The following is a 25665-nucleotide window of genomic DNA, read 5'->3' on the forward strand; positions in this document are numbered from 1 at the left end:
GTGAAATTCCCCAAAAGACCAACAAACGCGGAAATATGTGGCTCATAGGTATTTCATACATATCAAATGTGCTATACTACTCGTATAAATGCAAGTAGAAACTGTTTTTTTTTTTTTTATTAATAACTAAAGAATTATTATATAAAATGTTGTTTTTGTTAAATTTAATTATTTTAATTACATTAACTAAGTCAAAAGTTACAGTGAAAGCCATAATCAAAACTCCGACGGGTGCGGTAAAACTAGGTATATATTGAACATCGGTAGTTCTAGTGTTAAATTTAAATTTGTATATATGGCACTTCGTCACTTCCTTTTAACAGCAATAGATAGGGCCATCTTTATTTTCATTTTATTTTATTATTAAGTTATCTATATATTTGTTAACCATTTAGTCTTAAAAATTTTATATGAAAAATAAGGAAAATGAATAAATAAATAAAATAAATAAATTCGCTAGAGTATTTTCCTATCAACCGTGTCAAATTCCTTGCTAATATCAAAACCTACAATTATCAACTTCTTATTGTTAGCCAGATTTTCTTGTATATGTTTTAGTAAGTCAAAAAGGGCTACATTTGTATTAGAGCTTTTTCTAAGACCATATTGTCGCTGGTCAATTAAATTATATGTTGTTAAGAACTCTGTGAGTAAATTATTAACCATAGTCTCAATATCTAATTGAGACTATTATAAATAAATGCTAATTATAGAGACGGTTGAAATCAGTTTGTAATTTACTATGTCACTTTTGTGTCCATCATTTTTGTGTATCGGCACATCTCTACTTATTTTATATCCTTTCTGCATTTTACATTGGTTAATTGAAGCATTTATTACATCATTAATATTTTCAGCAAGTTCACCTTTAAAATTTTTAATTATTTTAACTTCTGAGCCATCATATCCTATTGTGTTTGAATTATCTGTTTGATATTTTAATTTTTTTGTTCCATATATATAAATATTTTTCATTTAAAATTGAGATAAAGTTCTTTTTTTAGGTTGATATTATGGTATCACGATTTTGCGATAACACTCTGCCAATATTAGCATAATAGTCATCAAATTTCTTTAATTAGTCATTAAATTTAATTTTTTCTTACACTAAAGTTTTGTATTTTGAAAAATAGTTTTGTTGCTTTCAATTACTATTAAATATTATTTTAATGTAGCTCTTTGGATTACCTGCAACATTTTGAAATTTTTGTTTATCATAATTTTTTCTTTTTTCTCGTTTTGTTGTAGTATACTTATTTCTTCAATATTTATACTTAAATTCGAAAAATTCATTATCTTTCCAAACAAATTTTACTTTTTAAATTGTTAATTGTTCAACATTTATTATCAAACCATTCAGGTAATGAAGACTTTTTATTTCCGTTCTGTTTACGTATGTAGCAACACTTCTACAATTTTTAATTATTTCAAATAATTGTAAGGAATTAGTATCGACTTTTGTCTTTTTTAAAGTTAATTGTTTTTTTTTTTTGAAGCAGCTGTTTGACAATTCTGACGTTTGTCTGTTTGTATTCAATGATATCATTGGGTTTATAAAAGGTTTTGGAATTACTTACCTCCACTATAAATAATTTATTATCAGCTAAATCTTTCCCTACATTTCTAATAATCCAGAGTAACGTTCTGGATTATTAGAAAGTATGTGATCCAAACATGTTAACGACATCGGTGTTGTTATAGATTTATTACAAAACGAGAAAAAATAGAGTTGACTTTGTCAACTCTGTAATACCTGTACGAATTTGTTATCCTATATGCGAATAAATATGCCATAACTGACTATGGGGCAGACTATGACTTTAAGTTGCCGTATTACTATATTAATTTATGCAAAATTTCAGTACTGTGTTTGTCAAAATACTGTGGCTGCCAAACTATTATTGAAGTTGTATGGCAGCTACCAGAAAGAGCCAAGCGATTTTAACAAATTTTATCAAACATATCGGCCCTACTAATATATTCGTTTTTATGAAATTTCAATAGGATAGCTTTTATAGTTTCTGAGATATTGCCAAATAAATTTTGAAGTTATATAGCAGCTACCCGAACCAGTGCCCCGATTATGTCCAATTTAAATAGAATTCTGGCACTTACTACAATAAATCCTTTGTGAAAATTTGGTGAACTTAGCTAAACTAGTTTTTGAGTTATCGCTGGGATGGACGGACAGACAAACCTAAATCAACTCAAAATTCGACGCTGATCAAAAACATACAATTAAGTCTATATTTCAGAGCATTATTTTTCAGTGTTACAAACAGTATAGTTTATATACAGTAAGGCAAATTTAGTATATCCTTCGAACAGACGTTCGTACGGGTATAAATAGTCATTACTTTCAATTAGGGTTATTTCTACATATGAATAATTTTTGCTTTTTATATTAAAATTAAAATCTTCTAATGTGTAAGTATGATTATTGATATATTTATTTAATTTTGTTTTCTAATAAGCTTAAAAAATTGTTTACTTTTTCAGAGCTGTTTTCAGGTGCTCTATATACAGCTTGTGTCTGTATAGATTAAATTTTTTATTGTTGAATGATATGTGTGGCGACAATATTTATCACAAAACGAATCGATATTTAACGAGTCATGTACGAAAATTGCAGTTCCATCGCTTTTCCTATTTTTCTACATAAAATAATTTTATTATAATTTGCTATATGTTTGCTACTTCGCAAATAATTAAAATATGTACTCTAATTTTAAGTAAAATCATTCAAACCTGATTCTAATGTTATATTGATAACTTTACTATTGTCGGTTCTTCTTATTAAAACATTACCACCCCTAGTCCATGCACATTTAATTTTCTTTTCCCTTTTCAAATGCGTTGGTTTTTGTTTAGAAAGCTATAAGATGTCAAACATTCATCTATAAAAACTTTATTGGATGATTTCTTATTACCGACCGCACTGTCTACACAACAAGCAAACTGTCGATCTGTCGGTTCTTTGGCCTGTTGGGCTGTGTGTGCACCCGTGTATCTCAAGTTCGGCTGAAACGATTTTAATGAAATTTTATACGTAAGTTTACTTCGACTGTGGCACGGATTGATCAACTTTTAGGGTATATCAGGCCTTTGGAACTGTACTTTTTGGCGGGCCTGTTTTTCATTTTTGATCATTTTGAAGAAAGTATTTAACATATTTACGTGAAATTCAATATGTAAGTGAATCTCGAAGTCTTCATTTTCGTGTCCTGAGCACTCACTATTGAACCATTTTCTGTGTTCACCATCACATTGAATAGCTTTCACTTTTTTTAAATTAATACTTTTTTGCAATGTGAGCAATTTACTACCTTACTACTTGACATTTTGATAAATATAATAGACAGAAAGTTATAATTTCATATGTAGATCTTCTCTAGAAACTTATTTTCGTAGAGGAAAATTTTTACTCATCACTCCCGGTCTAAAAGTTATAGCTCGTCAAAATCCTAAATTTTTGACTATTTATTGTAGCGAAACCAAAAGCATTTTTTAAATTTTGCAAACACAGAAATTAAGTGGAGGGCTTCATCTACAAGCATACTATACTTAAACTTTAACAAAATCAAGTGGCCGTTAAAATTTACGGTTATCCAAAATCCGTTTTTCTCAAATTTTTGATATCCTTTTTCTTCGAGACCGCAGGTTATAGGAGTCATAAATTTTAGCAGCCTTTGGATACTAATAAATAGTTCATTATGTGAAAAGAAAATTTTTTTCACATCTACTCGTTTTCAAGTTATCGCCTCTTGACATTTGGAAAATTAGAATTTTGGCACCATATATTTTCGAAATTGCATGTTTTTCCGAATTTCTATAAACGAGAAAGTTAACGGTAGATGCCATGCCATTAAAAAATATAATTTTTCTTAGATCAGGCAATTAACCCTTAAATTTGGGAGTTCTGTTAATGCCTCCTTAATTTTTTTTGTTGTATTCAAAGAATGCGTACAATGCTCATCCTATTATTAGTATATAAATGAAAGTATATTTCATAATGTAGTACAAAACTAGTCTACCACTGCAACAATTAGATGGTCCTTCAGGGTCTCATTGAACAGCTTTGTGCCGCTTGAAGGTTTCTTCGTTGGCCTGGATGTCTTAACTTCACGAGGAAATTTTTCTGTGGAGCGTTGAAATCCCCTTTTGGATTCTGTGCTTGTCTACTACACTCTTTGCCCAGTTGTATGTGGATCTTTCTTCCTCCGACCTATCTTTTATCGGAATACGGCCAATCTTTTCCCGATTTTTGAAAGCCGACCGCCGTTCCCTGTAGGCCCTCTGTGAAGGCTTGATTGTTGCTGTTGGCGTCCTTACCGTATTCCGGCAAGTCTTAGTGACTAATGGTACTGGGCCTGACTTTGTCATAGCCTCGTGCCCCGCTGCTCTGTCCCAGCTGGGTTTCCTGTTTTGCTTTTGGATCCGTAACAGCGTCTACCGCATTTCTGTTGGTTACCTCGGGCTTTGGTTGTGGACTCGCCTTCTGCAAGGTCCCAATGCTGTAAAGAACTGGTTTTTCCAAATTCTTTTCCGGCTTTTTATGAGTGACGCACTCATCGACGTCTTTTCCATTTTTTTTCTCCGAAAAAGAAGTCCATTTAGGCAGAGATCCGCCTAGCAAGGCTGAATAATCCGAAGGGCACCAGGTATCCGGATATTCCGTTCGCGATTTGCTACTTGTCTGGGCCTCCACCTAAGCTGATTATTGGTACGGGTCGTATAACACTTTAATCTAGCCCAGGGGAGTTCGGAGTGAAGGGACTCAATAGGAGGGATATATTGGGAAAAGGGTGGATTATCATTTGGTTTCGTGAGTTCTATCTCCTATATCATGCAAGATTTTTTAACAGTTAATGACACAAATTAAAGCTTGAGAAAGTAGCCAAAATTCTGTAAAAGTTGGAGAAAAGTAAAAAAAAAATCTGATGCAGTTAGCACATAACCGGCCGCAATGTGTATTGCCTAGTTAAGTGAAAGTGTTACAAAATATTGTAAAAATGTCTGTTAAATACTGTTTAGTATTTAACAGACATTAAGTCTGTTTATCTGCAAACCGTAACATCGAGCTTGATCTGCATATGATATGATTATAGTGGTTTATAAATGATAAGTTGCTATCGAAGCAAACACTCAGGTCGATTATCGAATCAACTCGACTAAAAGCTTGACCATTCAAAGTATAGTTTGTAAAAAATGGCCGTTTTTGCCTAGAGCAGCACATTTGTGCACATTTACTTACATTGATTTTTAGGTTGTTACTTGAGCACCAGCCGTAGAAGCGGTTAAGATCATTCTGAAGACACAACGCATCATTTGTAGAGCTTATTTTTTTTTAAATTTTCATGTAATCAGCATATATTAATACCTCACTGTGCATTAGCATGGAAACAACATCATTAATTGAAATAATGAACAGCAATGGACCTAAGTGACTCTCCTGGGGTACACCAGAATTAGACGAAAGAGACGAGGAAATTGCTGAACGAAAGAGGACTCTGTAAATCCTGCCAGAGAAATATGACTTTATCCATGCTAAGAAGTTGTCAAAGGCTTTGCTAAAGTCTGTGTAAATTAAGTGCGTCTGATACCCATTTTCCATATTATTTGAGAAAACTGTCGTGGCTTCCATTAGTCACCGTGGATTTCTTTTTCAAGAAGCCATGCTGACGCGCACCAATGAATGGCATACAATCGAAATAAATATTGTCATATACCATCAACTCAAAAACCTTAGGAATTGCCGACAGTTTAACTATAGGACGATAGTTTGACACGTCATTTTTATTGTTTTTCTTATGGATGGATTTATTAATGATTATGGAAGAATAAGACTTGGGCGCCAGAGAAGAGCAGCATCTGCTTAAAATAATCTCAGTAACTCCATCTGGTTCAGGAGAAGGACTAGAACCCAAATTAGAAAGATATTTTTCAACCGCAAAAGAGTTCGTGACAAAATTTGTAAAGGTAGTTTTAGGATAGTTATGAATGTGGCGAAAGTTGTCGACATTTAATTGAAAAGATGAAAAAGAGTAAGATTCGGCGAAAAACTTACGAAAAAATTCGGAAATTATTTGGGAATTATTACTTGTATTCCCGCCGAATTTCAAGAAGGTTGGATAACTATCACTCTTCCTCTTATGGTGTATGAACTTTCAAAAGACTTTGGGATTACGTATTAAGTTATCCGAAGTTTTATAGATATAGTAGATATATAATAACGTTCTTTTGCTGCTAATTTAAATTGATCATACGACAATCGGAAATTGTCATAGTCCCTGTGTCTTTAATGGAGAGATATTTGCGCCACAGCTTATTCTTTTTGTTGCGAAGTACCCTCAACTCTTGAGAAAACCATGGAGAGCCAGAGCCAGTATCTTTAGTTTTCAACACTGGAATAAACAACTCAAATGCAGCAAAAATGGTTTCGTAAAACTTACCCTTCATAAACTCAATATCAGTAAAGTTAAATACTGAAGAGAAGTCGTATGTAGAAAAGAAATCATTTAGCAATGCGAAATTCGCTCTTTTAAAATTAAAACGATAGAAAAGGGGCTCGTCAATAGATGGTTGGTCGCCAATGCAATAAGATATTTGTTGCAAATTATTTAGATGAAAGGTATCTATAAAGGACAACTCCAACTCACTAGAGCAGTCAATTGAAATCAAAAATTGTTCTTCATCATGAGTCATCCTTCTAATTTTGGGGAGATTAAAATCTCCGAAAACAAAAACCTCATCCTCAGGGTTAAAAGAATTGCATAAATAATCAATTGCCGAAGAGAAATTCGCATATAACTCATTACTTGAGTTAGGCGGTATATAGCAATTGACTACGAAAAGCATTTTGGATTTCAGCTCAATTTTAACTGCGATGATTTCAAGGTCATCGGAGTCTTGAATGTCAATCATACTAGCTGATAACGAGTTTTTAACGACGATTAATATCCCACCTCCCTTTGGTTAACCTATTATTGTAGTTTTTAAACAAAAGAAGAAACAAAATAGTCTGCGTATGCTTATACAGAGGAAGCTATATTGGTGACCCCTACTAAACAATACACAGAGGATCAAAGGGTGAACTTTACTTGGGTTATAATTAGTTCGTTGCGTTTTTGTTGTCTTTTTATAAATTTTATCTTCGTAGACACGATATTCCTGAAACTTTAAGAAATATTTTGTGGAGAAATAAAGGTAATGCAAATGTCTTTCGCTTTGGAAAAAAAATTACAAGTTAATAAAGCACAATACTGCGTAGAGTCTCGGACACCCCCTTTATATAATATATACATAAAAATTTTTATATATTTTTAAAGTATATACTTCACTTTAGTCTTTTTTTTATTTTTAATAAAATAAGAACCTTAAGCTTATGTTTAGTAGGGGTCACCAATATAGCTTCTTCTGTATAAGGGCACGAAGACTATTTTACTTCTTCATTTATTTAAAAACTACAACAAAAGGTTTAATAAAATATTCTTTATCCTTTTTATTTTAATTATTTATTTATGTTTAATTACCGACGACAATGGCATACAATAAGGGAGGTCATGTGATGGCAACAAATTTTGCATATCGAGTTTTCGGTGGGAACGTACTTCTCCATAGTAGGGAAGTGTAAACAACTGGACGTTTACTACGGGCCAAATATACATTTTTGTGTATATAAAGAGGAATAACCAACCGATTTCATTGAAATTTAATATTTAAATTCCCCGTATTAAAGCAATGAATATATAAATTTTTTGAAAAGATCAGGGCTCGGAAACTGATCTGAGAGCCGGTTTTACATTTTTTACCATATCTACGGAACGAATTGATGGAATTTCTTGAAATTTGATTTTTGAGTTTCGGTTGTTACCGAAACTAACTTTCGAGCATTTTAGGGAATTTGTGTAGCACGAAGCGAAGCTCTACTAAGAGCCAAATTTACATTTTTTTCGGTATGTTAACTAAAAGCTTACTAATGCGCTAAAAATTAGAAAGCAGTATTTAACAGACATTTTTACAACACTTTCACTTAACTAGGCAATACACATTGCGGCCGGTTATGTGATAACTACATCAGATTTGTTTTATTATAATATTCACTTTATTTAATCAATATATTTAATTTACAATACTTATAATTATATAGACTTGCTTTTTAAATTTATTTCAACTTAGCTTCTCATATAGAGGAAAATGAATAGAATATTAAATCATTTTATACATACTACAAAGAGAGTGTATATCATTTTATACATAAATGAATTTTACAGTTAATTCATCTTTCGAAATTAAAGTAAGTTATATATATCTAAGTGAATCTTTATGTAGGTAATATAAATATATACAATTAAGCCAAGAATATAATATAAAAATTTAAGAAAATTCATGAAAGTTTTTGTAATAATTTAAAAATTCAACCAGGGGTGAGGGCTCTTTTTATCGCAGCATACTATGGTTAAACCTTAAAAAAACAAAATGGCCGTTCAAATTTACCATTATCTAAAATCCGTTTTTTGCAAATTTTTAATGTTATTTTTCTTCTAGACCCCAAGTTGCGGTGACTTGAAGTCTTAGCAGCTTTTAGGCGCTAACAAATAATTTATTTCGTTAGGAGAAATTTTTTTTCCATTTTCACCCTTTTTCAAGTTATCGTGTCTTGAACTTTCTAAAATTTGAATTTTTAGCGCCTTATATTTCCGAAATCGCAAGCCTTTTCGAATTTCTTTACTCAAATAGACGCAAAAAGCTAACGGTAAATTCCATGACATCAAAAAATATAATTATTTTTCTTAACTTACGCAATTAACCCTTAAAATGGAGCATTATGTTAAGCCCTCTTCAAATTAATTTTTACTTTATTTCAAAAACTATATAAATCGTTCATCCTAAATATATGCAATCTTAGAAAGGGTTCAGTATATGAATGAAAATAATTTTATTAGGGTAGTAGGTATACACAGACTGCATTTAAAAGCAGTATTTTCATGTGTTGAAGGGAAAAGTGCTACAATACACGCCATTGGTTTGACTCAACTTTATTTTATACGAAATCTATACAACCCGTGCTTGAAGTCGTATTATCTCTAAATTTTACACATACCCGAACGCAGTATATAATGTCTTGTGTAGTGAAAGCGTTACAGAAGATCATGAAAATGTGTTTTACAGCAATGCTTTACCATTTTAAGAGCACTAGACAGCTTTAAGTTGACGTTCCTTGATATTTTAAGAGTTAATTTGGCTCTTAGCAGAGTTTTGCTTTGTTCAATTCAAATTCCCCGAAAAGTTTGCCAGTTTGTCTTGATAGCAACCAGAGCTCTAATATTATATTTCAAGAAATTCCATCAATTAGTTCCGTAAATATGGTTAAAATGTGAAATCGGCCTTTGATTCTGTTTCCGAGCCCCGATCTTTCCAAAAACTCTATAGGTTTATGTTTTAATACCTCGAATTTAGATATAAAATGTCAAAGAAATGGGTTGATTATTTCTCTTTATATGCGCGAAACTGAAAAATCGCCCAGCAAAAGGTCCAGTTCCCAACGACTGACGTATCCCAAAAATTGATCAATCCGTGACATAGCCAAAGCAAACTCATATATTGAGTTTTATCAATATCGATTCAGGCAAATCTGAGACACGCTCATGCACACACAGACAGATCGACATCTTTCTAAAAATAATTGTTTTACAATTTCCTATTATGGAGAAATGCGCTCTTATCGAAAATTCGACATCCGAAATTTGATGCCATCACATAACATCCGTTATTGACACTGTTACGTAAGACACTTACATATGCAACATAGGTGAAAATGTATTCATGGTATGCACATAAATATGTATTTATAACTAAACAGCAAAACATTCAGCCAATAATTATATTTAAATTATCATTAAAGAATTGTCATTTAGTACTGTCATCAATTTTACTTTTGTATGTTAAGATCAAAATAAAGATCAAGATAAAAATCAAAATAAAGATGGCGGAAAGTAAAGTAACTCGTATTTGTGTTAAATGCAATAAAAATTGCAAATTAACTGGTAACAATTATTTAATTTGCGATGGAGACTGTAATAAACCATTTCATAAAATGTGTACTGGTTTATCTAATCAAAATTTCTCCGATATACTCGTATATGGAAAAAAATCAATTTGGTTTTGTTTAAAATGTGAAAAGGAACGTGCTCAACGCCGAAGTACGATATTTTCATCTGTGAGCATTATAGAAAATAATGATGATATAAATTTAATGAATAAAACGAATACCAACTTTTCATATGATAATAAAACTAATAAATTTAATAATGATGACATAAATATGAAATTATTGTGCGAAAAAATAGATGTGCTAATTGAAAAAAATTCTAGAATGGAAAATGAAATTAAAATATTAAGATTCAATCTTGAGGATTACAAGAAAGTAACTGAAAATTTAATATCTGAAAATGTTAACCTAAATAATGAAATTGAAATTTTAAAAAATAGATTAAACAATATTGAATCAAAAGTTCATAGAAGTAATCAAGATAAGTATAATAACATAATTAAAGTGTGTGGTATTAAAGAAGAAAAAAATGAGAATCTTGATAGTATTGGTGTAAAAATTTTGGATTTTTTTGAGTTAGATCCGAAAGAACATTTAATTAAAGGCATATCCAGACTTAATTATTATGAAAATAACTCTAAAGGTCCTTCACCAATTGAAATCGAGTTTTCCAATAGGAATTCTAAAGATAAGTTAATGCAAAAATATAAAAAACAGAAAAAAATAATAAGTTTCTAAATAGTGGTATAGTACTTAAAAATAACAGTAATCATCCATTATAAATAAATGAGAGACTTTGTAAATATTATAGTTTAATATTTAAAAAGGCAAGGGATTTTAAAAGAAATAATAAAATTGCTTTCACTTGGGTTAAGAATGGAAAAATGGGAAAATTTATCACATAAAAAATATAAACACAATTAATGAGTTTGACAGATAAATCTAACCCGTTCCTAATTAACCCAAGTAATGTTCTTTGCAAGACCTTTTCTAAAATTAACCTCAAAAATGACATCAACAAGCTAAATATTCTTTACCTAAATGCAAGAAGTATCAGAAATAAATTAGAAGAAATAGAAATGATTTTAGATGCACTGAATAATAATGTTGATATAACTGAGACTTGGTTAAAAATAGAAGAAGTTCAGTATTTTAATATTTTAAACTTTAATCCAATATATTGTTGTCGAACTGAAAAAACTGGTGGTGGTTGTGGTATTTTTGTACACAAAAACTTAACTTACCAAGAAATATTCTCTTTCAGCGATAATCCTAATAGCTTTTTAAGTGTAACTATTTTTAAAAATAATAATGTGTACAACATAATTAATATATACAGAGCACCAACTGAAATTAATGACAAAATAAAATCTTTCCTTAATACATTTGAAGAATGCATAATAAGCACAAATTGTAACAAAACCACATATATTATTGGTGATTTCAATATCAATTCATTGGAAAACACAAAAATAACTAATAATTACATGAATTTTTTAAACACACAATATTTTCACACACAATATTTTCTGAATTTATATCGATATTTAGAGAAAAAATTAATTTGTCAACAAAAATAAAGAAAAATGGAAAACCTAAGCATTATAATAATGAGAATAGCTGGATTGACAAAGAATTATTAATTGCTGTTGAATCCAAACATTATTGGTATTCTAAATATAAAAAAGAAAGAACAAATTCTTATTTAGAACACAATTTCAAATATTATAGAAATATGGTGACAAAATTAAGGCGAACGAAAAAGAAAAAATATTTCGAAAACTTATTTAAAGCTAGTAAAAATGATTCTAAAAAGACCTGGGATTGTATAAATAATATTTTGTACAATAGAGACAAAAATACCAGGAGCATAGATTTGTTAAATGATTTAAATAATATCGATGCTGTGAATAAGATTAATGAATTTAATACATACTTTGCTACAATAGGGGAAAATTTGGCTACCAATATTGAACATAAATTTTTTTATGAGTTATTTTTTTATGAGTTGGATAAGTATGATTTGCTTTCAAAAAATCAATATGGGTTTAAAAGAAAATCAAGTACTGAAACTGCGATTATTGATATGATAACAAAAGTACAATTTTTGAAAGATAATAGAAAAGTTATATCTTTAGTTTTTATAGATTTATCGAAAGCATTTGATATGGTCAATCATGATATTTTATTGAAAAAACTATATGGTTTCGGAGTTAAAGGCAGAGAATTTAAGTGGTTTGAGTCTTATTTAAAAAACCGTTCACAATTTATTAAAATCAATGATATTGAGAGTAACAAATCACAGATTAATTTAGGAGTCCCGCAAGGTAGCATATTAGGACCACTTCTTTTTAGTTTGTATATTGACAGCATACATTCTGCATATAAGAATGTGGACATATTCCTATATGCTGATGATATTTGTATAGTATTTCAAGCAGAAACCATAAGTCAGCTTGAACACAGAATGAATTGTGAACTAGATAGAATTTATGACTGGATGACTAAACAGAAACTCCTCATTAATATTAAAAAGACAAAATATATGATTATTGGGTCAACATGTCATAGAATTAATATCTATTTAAACAATCAAGTTCTTGATGAGGTTCCAGAATATAAATATCTTGGCTTATGGATTGATTCGCAATTAAAATGGAATGTTCATACAAGTAAATTGGGAAATAAACTATCTGTTGTTGCTGGAATATTTAAAAGAATTTCTACATTAGTTCCAAATGACGTAAAAAAGTCTATTTTTTATTCACTATTTCATAGCCATGTAAGCTATGGTATTAAATTACGGAGTGCTTCAACAAAAAAAACAACTTATGCTTTGCAAATTATTCAAAATCGTCCTATAAAAAATCTTTTTAACCATAATTGGAGAGAACACACTCAATTTATCCATCAAGCAAATGGGATATTGTTAAAATAAATTTAATACACATTGATCGTAAAAACACAGTGCACTATGGTACATCAACATCAATAAGTTTGGGTATACAATGGTACAATGGCCTTGAAAATAAACTCAAATTACTTAATGCTGTTTGTTTAAAAAATAGATTAAGAGATAAAACACTACAAAATTACAGTAAAACTTCTTTATTTAGTTGATTTGATAATTACAATATAATATTATAGCTGTATGATTATTAATTTTAGTTTGTTGGTTTTATTTCTAATTTTCTTTTTCTTTTCTCTTTTTTGAATTTTAAAATTTACTTTGTACTATACTACGAATATTGTTTTTGCTTATTTAACTATTAAAATTGAATTCTAATTTTTTTTTTATTTTATTGCATATAACATTTACTTATTAAACTGATACAAATTTGATTTATATATACTTTACTTTTTATTAAAAAAAATTCATTTTTGTTATATAGTCTTTATATGAGAATAAATTTGTATTCTCTTCAGACATACTGAAATAAATAAATAAATAAATAAATAAATAAATGTTATTTGGTTCAATTTTGTGCCACCCTAGTCTTGATAGCTTCACATTGCATACACCATTTAATGTTCTTTTAACAACATAAAGGTTTGCAGCTCTTTTTTTGTCAAAAGGCTTTAAGTACCGTAATTCAACAATTTTCAGACAGCATATGGCACGCACGCACACATGATAAAATAAAATATGTTTTTGTTGAATTAAATTAACAAAATAATATTTTTTTTCATATAAAATTAAATTTCGTTGATTTCGTTAAAATTAGTCTTTGCATATTTCATTGTCGTGTAGCTGTCCATAGTAGGACAGCTACACAGAATATTTACACCTCGGAGAATCTACACAAAGAGGAGTCTGATATGTCCAGTTTATGCAAGTAATATGTCACTAAACAAGCTCCAGTAAAGAAATCAGTTGCAGCACGAACCCGGTTACAGTTCGTTCAAAGCAGCTTTGATTAGAGCTTCTTTGAGCAAGATGAAAGGAACAGTTCCGCATGATGATATACCTCAGTAGTGTTTCAGCGAAGAATTCCCCCTGAAGCAGAGCGCCAAGTCTGTCCCTAATTTCTGGCATTGACAGTCCACAGAATGGGAAGGGCCAAACGAAAATAACCCCAAATCCCATTAAGTGAAGCGCAAAAACTGGTCCACTCTGTCCGAAGTTATACCGCGAGAGACAGACGTCTGAGATGGCTATCTGGAGCACAGGGTCGCTCCCGATGCCGTAGGCCAATATTTTCATACGGCATTATCATTAGTGAGATGTCGGTAAGTTTTTGGTCGATCCTTGCGCACAATGTATTCTTATAATAGTTCGCATTGCTCCAGTCACTACTAGACAAGCCTCTGAAGATTTCCACAAAACGGTCGTTGCCTTTTCAATGATTCTGTCTATATGAGTTCATGAAAGTCGATCATCTGGGGTTACTTCCAAGCACTTAACCTTCGTGTAATGCGCAATGCGTTCAACAAACTGAGAAAAACTCGTTAATCGTTCCCTATTTCTACGTTTTGTAAAGACAGCCAAGGCGCTCCTGCTGGATTCTATATTTAGTGCCACGTCTTTGGACCACAATTCCACAACCTTTAGGTTCTGTTGTAGAAGGTCAGAAATCGTGCTCCCGAATTCGTTGCGAACAACAAACGTCGCATCATCATCCGCAATGACTCCACGTCGGTGAGCGAAACACAGATGGCACTATATGAAGTGTTGTCAAACGTTTCCCTTCGATGTGAAGGAAACATCCAACTTCCACTTCTCTTGCATTCAGCGAGTTCTCGATGACCGGCACGGACCCTGTAGAGCGAATATAGTGAACTATCCCGGCTGATACACATACTGAAAGTCATGTAAGTAGCTAACCCCAAGTGCATCCTCCTAAGTAAGACTAATGGGACGCAAAATCTAGCGTGGTTGATTCGTCGTTTATTTCGCCACGTCATCTTAGCTCTACGATTGTGGAATGTAACGGCACGCATAACCGGCACGAAAGATCTCCAACAATTCTTTAGCAATGTGTTGAAAACCCTTCTGTAGTAGCGCGGCAAATACTTTGTCCTGAAAATACTTTTGAGAAAAAAAAAAATTTTTTTGTATCAAATTTTCTGAAAGAAACTAAACTATTGCGTCAATTCGAATCAATTGCATAAACTAAAAATTGCAATCAGTTTGTTAAAAAATTACAATTGTCGACAATAGAGTTGGATGTGTACGCGCTTGAATGCTAACTTATGAAATATCATTAAGCAATCAAACAGTTGCAGTACTAAAAATTGCATGTCTGCTGAGCTCTTAGGCCTGACTTTTTCAAAATAAAACTTATTGAAGCCTTTTAATTTTTATTTTTTCTATGTTCAAATTCTGGAAAATTCACAAGAATTTTTTAATAGTTTTAAATTACCGCGAATGAAAAAATTTTCGAAAACAAATTACAAAAATCGATAAAACACAATCCCTTTATAAAATATTTATAAATATATTTTATTTACGAAATATTTTTATATGAAATTTTGTAATAATTAATACTTTTGAAAATTAAAAAATATACTCGTACTCGTAATTATGTATAGCATATGTTATAAGTGAATAAAAATTATGTATAGTATTATGAGAACATATAAGTGGTACGTAGATATAGCAACACAAATTCAAAAATATGCATTTTTGTTGCTAAATTATGATGAAGATTTGTTCCTATTATCTATTATAACTGTTGTTAACAGACTTATTATCTATTATCAGCCTTGTTAGTAACAATTTTCCAAAACGTTTTGCTATCATTGGTAACAGAGAAATTGGTCTATATAACTTTGCCCCAATCAAGGATTTTCCCGGTTTTCCTGTCATAATAACTTCCACTACTTTCCAAGACCCAGGAACATACCTCAGGTTAACTGCCACATTTATCAATTTTGTCAAAAATGTTGTAGCCTTTCTATTTTGTTGCTTTTTTAACCAAAACTATGATTTAACCAAAATATTTAATTGTTATCATTGAACGTAATTTTTTTTAAGCTAGTTATCAATAGATTAGTATTGAAATTTTTTTTTAGTTAGTTTTGAAGCCATCATCAATTTATTTGTTATCTAATTGTTACAAATTATTCTTATAATGTCTAATTTAATATTAGACATTGCTTAATAATGTCTATTAAAAAATAATTATAATTTAAATTTTAAAGAATTGTACGTAATAAAGCTGCAGAAAAAGCAAAACATGTTCATCATCAACAACAGCAACAACAACAGCAATCTAGCAGCAATAATAGTAGCAATAATAATAACTTACAACCGAATACAAATAATGATAATGGACCAAATAGTGATGATAACCTTGGAAATAGTGTTGTTAATAATGTCAATATTATTGGTAATTCAAGTAACGGTGGCAGTTCTGGTGCAGGAGGTGGTAGCCGATGTGCGGGAGGAACAAATGGTGGTAGTGGAAATGGTAATAATATTAGTGGCAATAGTGGTAACAATACTGGAAATACATCAATTGGAACAACAAATGGTAATTCAGTAAAATAAAATACACAAAAAAATATAGAAAATTTGCGAAATCCATAAAAAGATTTTGTTATTTTTTGAATCAGATTAGAAACATTTGTATTCAATTGGACATTTACTTTCAGTTCAACAACAAAATCAACTTAATCCTCAACATCCGGGTAGTGGTAGTGGGGGAGATAATACAGGTGTTAATGGTGGAACTGCAAACAATAATGGTGGCAATGGTTCTGGTGGTTTAAGTAATGGTAGTCACGTTGAGCATAGAACTACAGGTTATAGCATAAATGGTATATTAGGTATTCAACATACAACGGATCCAAATGGAAATAGCATAAAACGGAAACGTATGGATGACCATGGTAAATATTTTTATCATTATTCATTATTACATTTTCATTTCCTAGAAATTTAATGCAATGAGCAAAAAAAAAATTATGAGTGATTTTAAAGATCGATGGATGTTTTAACTTAAGCTGAGAGTTAATGACCAAAGTAATAATCAAAAATATAAAATAGTATAAACAATATTTATCTTGCTAAGTGGATTAGGCTTTGTTTATCTTTCTAAGTGCTCTTGCTTGTAAGGAGTTCGAATCTGGAATCTTTTTTTTTAAATTTCTATAAGAAATCTCTTTTGTATGAGATGAGCGATTTACTATAAACAACAAGAGTAATTAACACAAAACAACAATTAGTAATTTTTTTAAATTTTTGTTATGTCAACTTTTTTTAATACAATAATTCTTGTAATTTTGAAAATTTAAATTATTTTTATTTGCTTGATATATATTGCCATTGATGTTTATTGTTGGTATTTAATTTAATTTTTAAATGAAAAGAGTTTTACTTATCAACTACCCAAAAACAAAAGCACAAGTGTTAATTTCTTGTTTATTTTTATTGCTTAGCAATTATTGTTTATGACAAAAAATCTTTAAGTTCATTTACTACATTTAAAAATGTGACAAACTATATTACTATAATAACCAACATGTAATGAGGTTGGATATGTTATGGCACCAAACTTCGTATATTGATATAAAGGTAAATAAACTTTTTTAGCAAGTCTATCTGTTTACGTATATTGTGTAACTATTTTAGTCTGTCTGTCTGTTTGCGTATATATTCATGTATCTGAATTTCTACTGAACTGACTTTAATGAACTGAGTTAACTTTACTAACGTTTGTGCTGTTCCTTCTCGGAAACTAGACTCTTACTACAAGCCGATTTTACATTTTTATTTTTAAGAAAATATTTAACAGATTATACAGGGTGTGCGAGATTCAATAGAGTTGTCAAAGCAGGGCTGTAGAACGATTTCAGATAAACAAGAATATTTAGTGACATTTTACTTTTTGGAACCTCTTTCCAGAGTTGGTGTCTTACAGTTTGAATATCTGAAAATCGTCTAATTTTTACATTTTTATTAATAACTCGGGAAATATAACCAAAATAAATGTAAAAAAAAATGACGAAAACAAAATATTTTCAGAACAAAAATAAAATTTTTTAATCTATTATTATTTAGTATATATTTTTCTTTTCCAAAAGTAAACACATTTGCATTACTTTTATTTCACTACAAAATATTTCCAAAAATTTCAGGAAAAAAAAGGGCTTTTTCGATAATTCAGTTCTGAAAGATCTAACTTAGGTTTGTAAAAACTTTTTACGCATACTTACAAACTTCTACAATCTAAATGACATATCTTTGCATGTCTGAAATGTCTAAAATTTTTTTTAACAAGCTTTTATTTTGTTGTTTGCAAATTGTCAATTTTATAAAAATAAAAAAAGAAAGATGTCTGAAGAACAAAAAAAATTTCTAAGCAAATATGTTACAGATCAGATAATTGATCTACTTAATGAAAAAATTGAAAAAAGTAATATACGTTTTTATCTGGAAAATAAAAGAAGACGAAAGCATATGTTACTAACATACATTAAAAAAAATGAAAAGAACCTTGTACCTTAAGGTACCCAATTACTTAGAAACAATCAATTTGATGCCGGATACCATATTTTTTGAACATTTCAGGATGGAGCGCGATTGTTTTGTAGTAGTTTGTTTCATCATCAAGTCTGGCTTGTATCAACATTTTTATTTTACATTTATCCCAAAATTTTTAATTTTCTAGCTCTCTATGAAAGAAAAACATAAATTATTAAATGTACAAAACAGAAATTGCATAAATTTACCCCATTAATTCTTCAATATCCGACATTTTTCTATTTTACTAATTTTCACTTTTATTGCAGTATTAAAAAAAAATCTTTAAAATTGCCTAAGAACTTAAAGCTCAATCGTATTTTCGAACGAGCTTTTTTTGCACGAGAACATTATCGGACATGCTACTTTTACAGATTTTGCAGATTTGATTTATCGAACGTGCTTTACATTCAGAACTAAGTTAGAACTGAATTATCGAAAAAGCCCAAACAAAGAAAAACTTTTTCGCAAAAAATTATAAATCAAGCAATTATAAATCAAGCTGCTTTGATCCAACCGACTCTTGTGTATTTTGTTAATATTCCAAAAATGTAATTAATGACCTTCAGATGTAACTAATATAGAAGATTTAACTTAATAGCGTTTGTATTGGAAGAACAAAATAAAAGCAATTAAAGCAAAATTAATCAAAATTAACTAAAATCTTATTTATACAAAATTTTTTGTTTCATATTTTAAATAATTTCCTTAACAATATGAATTAGAAAGCACAATTTGTGAGTATTTTGGTGTTCTTAATAAAAAAACAAGTGAAAACGTTTCAATCGATAAAAACCGATTGAATTGTACCCTGCACCTTTCACTGTTGTGTAGCAGTTGCTACAAAACCATTCAACAGAAATTTCACGAATATGTCTGACCTTTAATTGGACACACGACTGAAAAGTTTCATGCATCTGGCTTTAATATTTTTCTAAATAATTAAAATTAGCTTTTAGACTTGTATGGCGGCTACCCGAACCTGCCAAGCAATTCAACTAAAACTCCAAAAATATATCTGACCTAAAACTTCAAGAATATACACAGGACTGCCAAGAGTCATGAATCTGAGTTTATTATTTTTCCAAATATTTGAAATTAACTTTTGGACTTGTATGGCAGCTACCCGAATCTGTCAAGCAATTCAACAAAAACTTCAAGAATATATCTGACCTATAAATGGACACGCGACTGTGAAGTTTCATGAATCTGACTTTTTTATAGTATCTAGCTATTTAAAATTTCCTTTTAGGGTTGTATGGCAGCCAACCGAACCCGTCCATGGATTCCAATTAAATTTTTAGGACATTTGTAAAATTTAATTGGGCAAAATTTCATATTTATACCTTCATTAGTTTTTAATATTTATAATAAACGCTTTGAGTTGTATGGCAGCTATCCGAAACCGTTGTCCGGATTGGTCTCATTAGAATAGAGTTCGTCCTTGGCAGAAAAGAAACAGCTTGTGAAAGTTTGGTGTCGATTGCATTATTCGTTTTGGAGTTATCGTGCTATCGGGCGGACGGACATGACTAAATCAATGCAGAATTTTACGCTGAGCAAGAATATATGTATGTCCACACCGCAGATGACTCCTTCAACTAGTTAAAAAACTCCACACCAATTTTCATATACCCTTCACGAAGGTGCAGGGTATAAAAATAAAGTTTTGTCAAATCAGTGTTTTGAAATTTAGCATTTTTCCCTTCAACGTGAAAATACTGCTTTTAAAACAATGTATAAACTACATTTGTTATTAAAAATACTTTCATTCACATGTATAGGAATATATTTCAAAAATTGCATATATTTATAATGAGAACGGCATACAATCTTTTTGATAAAACAAATAAATGTTTAAAGAAACGTTAACATAACGTTCGAATTCAAAGGTTAACTTCGCGAAATGACAAAAATAATTGTATTTTTTGATGTCATGGAATTTACCGTTAGCTTTCTGCATTTATAGAAATTTGAAAAAGTTTGGTGCCAAAACATCAAATTTTTCAAACTTCATGAGGCAATAACTTGAAAGGGGTGGAGGTCCTAACAAAATTTCTTCAGACGAAATGGACAGTTAATTAGTGTGTATAAGCTGATAAAACTTCAAACTCGTGCAGCCTAAGATCTAGAAGTAAAACGATATCAAAAATTTGAAAAAAACGCATTTGAGATAGCGGTGAATTTCAACGGACATTTTGTTTTTTAAAAATTCAGATATAGTATGTCGTGGTAGGAGAAGAGAGCTACTGCTTTTCTGCGTTTTCAAAATTTGAAAAATGCTTATGGTTTTACTGTGATAATAGTTAAAAAAATGCAATGTTTAAAATTTTGCGGAATTACAGCCTTATAGGCGGAGGAAAATATCTGAAAAATTCCTTGTACGGAAATAAGTTTGTGGTAAAGTGCGAAACTAATGAGCAATTTTTTTAAAAAGTTTTTTTGAAACGACGCAAAAACAGTTGCACATAAAAAAAAAATTTAATAATAAATTAATAATAATGATAATAATAATAATAATTAATAATAATAAAAATACTTAATTATAAATAATAAATAGTAAATAATAAATAATAAATAATAAATAATAAATAACAAATAATAAATAATAAATAATAAATAATAAATAATAAATAATAAATAATAAATAATAAATAATAAATAATAAATAATAAATAATAAATAATAAATAATAAATAATAAATAATAAATAATAAATAATAAATAATAAATAATAAATAATAAATAATAAATAATAAATAATAAATAATAAATAATAAATAATAAATAATAAATAATAAATAATAAATAATAAATAATAAATAATAAATGATAAATAATAAATAAAATAAATGATAAATAATAAATAATAAATAATAAATAATAAATAATATATAATAAATAATAAATACTAAATAATAAATAATAAATAATAAATAATAAATAATAAATAATAAGTAATAAATAATAAATAATAAATAATAAATAATAAATAATGAATAATAAATAATTAATATTAAATATTTAATAATAAATAACAAATAATAAATAACAAATAATAAATAATAAATAAAAAATAATAAATAATAAATAACAAATAATAAATAATGAATAATAAATAATTAATATTAAATATTTAATAATAAATAACAAATAATAAATAATAAATAATGAATAATAAATAATTAATGTAAAATAATTAATAATAAATAACAAATAATAAATAACAAATAATAAATAATAAATAATAAATATTAAATAATAAATAATAAATAATAAATAATAAATAACAAATAATAAATACTAATAATAAATAATAAATAATAAATAATAAATAATAAATAATAAATAATAAATAATAAATAATAAATAATAAATAATAAATAATAAATAATAAATAATGAATAATAAATAATAATTAATAAATAATAAATAATAAATAATAAATAATAAATAATAAATAATAAATAATAAATAATAAATAACAAATAATAAATAATAAATAATAAATAACAAATAATAAATAACAAATAATAAATAACAAATCATAAATAATAAACATTAAGTAATAAATAATCAATAATATATAATAAATAATATTTAGTAAATAATTAATAATAAATAATAATAAGTAATAAATTATGAATAATTAAAAAAAAAATAAATACTAAATAATAAATAATAAATAGAAAATAATAAATAATAAATAATAAATAATAAATAATAAATAATAAATAATAAATAATAAATAAAAAATAATAAATAATAAATAATAAATAATGAATAATAAATAATAATTAATAAATAATAAATAATAAATAATAAATAATAAATAATAAATAATAAATAATAAATAATAAATAATAAATAATAAATAATAAATAATAAATAATAAATAATAAATAATAAATAATAAATAATAAATAATAAATAATAAATAATAAATAATAAATAATAAATAATAAATAATAAATAATGAATAATAAATAATAAATAATAAATAATAAATAATAAATAATAAATAATAAATAACAAATAATAAATAATAAGTAATAAATAATGAATAATTATTAATAAATAATAAATAATAAAAAATAAATAATAAATAATAAATAATAAGTAATAAATAATAAATAATAAATAATAAATAATAAATAATAAATAATAAATAATAAATAATAAATAATAAATAATAAATAATAAATAATAAATAATAAATAATGAATAATAAATAATAAATAATAAATAATAAATAATAAATAATAAATAATGAATAATGAATAATGAATAATAAATTATAAATAATAAATAATAAATAACAAATAATAAATAATAAGTAATAAATAATGAATAATAAATAATAAATAATAAATAATAAATAATGAATAATAAATAATTAATAATAAATAATAAATAATAAATAATAAATAACAAATAATAAATAATAAATAATAAATAACAAATAATAAATAACAAATAATAAATAACAAATCATAAATAATAAATATTAAGTAATAAATAATGAATAATATATAATAAATAATATTTAGTAAATAATTAATAATAAATAATAATAAGTAATAAATTATGAATAATTAAAAAAAACTAAATACTAAATAATAAATAGAAAATAATAAATAATAAATAATAAATAACAAATAATAAATAATAAATATTAAATAATAAATAACAAATAATAAATAACAAATAATAAATAACAAATCATAAATAATAAATATTAAGTAATAAATAATGAATAATATATAATAAATAATATTTAGTAAATAATTAATAATAAATAATAATAAGTAATAAATTATGAATAATTAAAAAAAATTAAATACTAAATAATAAATAATAAATAGAAAATAATAAATAATAAATAATAAATAATAAATAAAGAATAATAAATAATGAATAATAAATAATAAATAATAAATAATAAATAATAAATAATAAATAATAAATAATAAATAATAAATAATAAATAATAAATAATAAATAATATATAACAAATAATAAATAATAAGTAATAAATAATGAAAAATAAATAATAAATAATAAATAATAAATAATAAATAATAAATAATTAATAATAAATAATAAATAATAAATAATAAATAATAAATAATAAATAATAAATAATAAATAATAAATAATAAATAATAAAAAATAAATAATAAATAATAAATTATAAATAATAAATAATAAATAACAAATAACAAATAATAAATAACAAATAATAAATAATAAATATTAAGTAATAAATAATGAATAATAAATAATAAATAATAAATAATACATATTAAGTAATTAATAACAAATAACAAATAGTAAATAATAAATAATAAATAACAAATAACATAAAATAAATAATAAATAACAAATAACAAATAATAAATAACAAATAATAAATAATAAATATTAAGTAATAAATAATGAATAATAAATAATAAATAATATATAATAAATAACAAATAACAAATAATAAATAACCAATAATAAATATTAAGTAATAAATAATGAATAATATATAATAAATAATATTTAGTAAATAATTAATAATAAATAATAATAAGTAATAAATTATGAATAATTAAAAAAAAATAAATACTAAATAATAAATAATAAATAGAAAATAATAAATAATAAATAATAAATAATAAATAATAAATAACAAATAATAAATAATAAATAATAAATAATAAATAATAAATAATAAATAATAAATAATAAATAATAAATAATAAATAATAAATAATAAATAATAAATAATAAATAATAAATAATAAATAATAAATAATAAATAATAAATAATAAATAATAAATAATAAATAATAAATAATAAATAATAAATAATAAATAATAAATAATAAATAATAAATAATAAATAATAAATAATAAATAATAAATAATAAATAATAAATAATAAATAATAAATAATAAATAATAAATAATAAATAATAAAAAATAAATAATAAATAATAAATAATAAATAATAAATAATAAATAATAAATAATAAATAATAAATAATAAATAATAAATAATAAATAATAAATAATAAATAATAAATAATAAATGATAAATAATAAATAATAAATAAAATAAATGATAAATAATAAATAATAAATAAAATAAATGATAAATAATAAATAATAAATAATAAATAATAAATAATAAATAATAAATAATAAATAATAAATATTAAATAATAAATAATAAATAATAAATAATAAATAATAAATAATAAATAATGAATTATAAATAATTAATATAACATATTTAATAATAAATAACAAATAATAAATAACAAATAATAAATAATAAATAATAAATAATAAATAATAAATAATAATTAGTAAATAATTAATAATATATAATAAATAATATTTAGTAAATAATTAATAATAAATAATAATAAGTAATAAATTATGAATAATTAAAAAAAATTAAATACTAAATAATAAATAATAAATAGAAAATAATAAATAATAAATAATAAATAATAAATAATAAATAATAAATAATAAATAAAGAATAATAAATAATGAATAATAAATAATAAATAATAAATAATAAATAATATATAACAAATAATAAATAATAAGTAATAAATAATGAAAAATAAATAATAAATAATAAATAATAAATAATAAATAATAAATAATAAATAATAAATAATAAATAATAAATAATAAATAATAAATAATAAATAATAAATAATAAATAATAAATAATAAATACTAAATAATAAAAAATAAATAATAAATAATAAATAACAAATAACAAATAATAAATAACAAATAATAAATAATAAATATTAAGTAATAAATAATGAATAATAAATAATAAATAATAAATAATAAATAATATATAATAAATAACAAATAATAAATAACAAATAATAAATAATACATATTAAGTAATTAATAACAAATAACAAATAGTAAATAATAAATAATAAATAATAAATAACAAATAACATATAATAAATAATAAATAACAAATAACAAATAATAAATAACAAATAATAAATAATATATATTAAGTAATAAATAATGAATAATAAATAATAAATAATATATAATAAATAACAAATAACAAATAATAAATAACAAATAATAAATAATAAATATTAAGTAATAA

The 25665-nt window shown here is 25.4% G+C and overlaps 1 protein-coding gene across 1 annotated transcript in view; it reads left to right on the plus strand.

Moving 5' to 3' along the window:
* LOC129614925 (uncharacterized protein DDB_G0283357) overlaps positions 1-25665 on the plus strand; it is a 248793-nt gene that overhangs the window by 142184 nt on the left and 80944 nt on the right. The window contains exons 4-5 of the mRNA XM_055529882.1: positions 16196-16527; positions 16649-16885. Of these exons, the coding sequence (XP_055385857.1) occupies positions 16196-16527; positions 16649-16885 (569 nt within the window). The remainder of the gene's footprint in view (positions 1-16195; positions 16528-16648; positions 16886-25665) is intronic.

Source organism: Condylostylus longicornis, unplaced genomic scaffold, assembly GCF_029603195.1.
Source record: "Condylostylus longicornis isolate FDR11 unplaced genomic scaffold, ASM2960319v2 ptg000127l, whole genome shotgun sequence".
NCBI classification, from domain to species: domain Eukaryota; kingdom Metazoa; phylum Arthropoda; class Insecta; order Diptera; family Dolichopodidae; genus Condylostylus; species Condylostylus longicornis.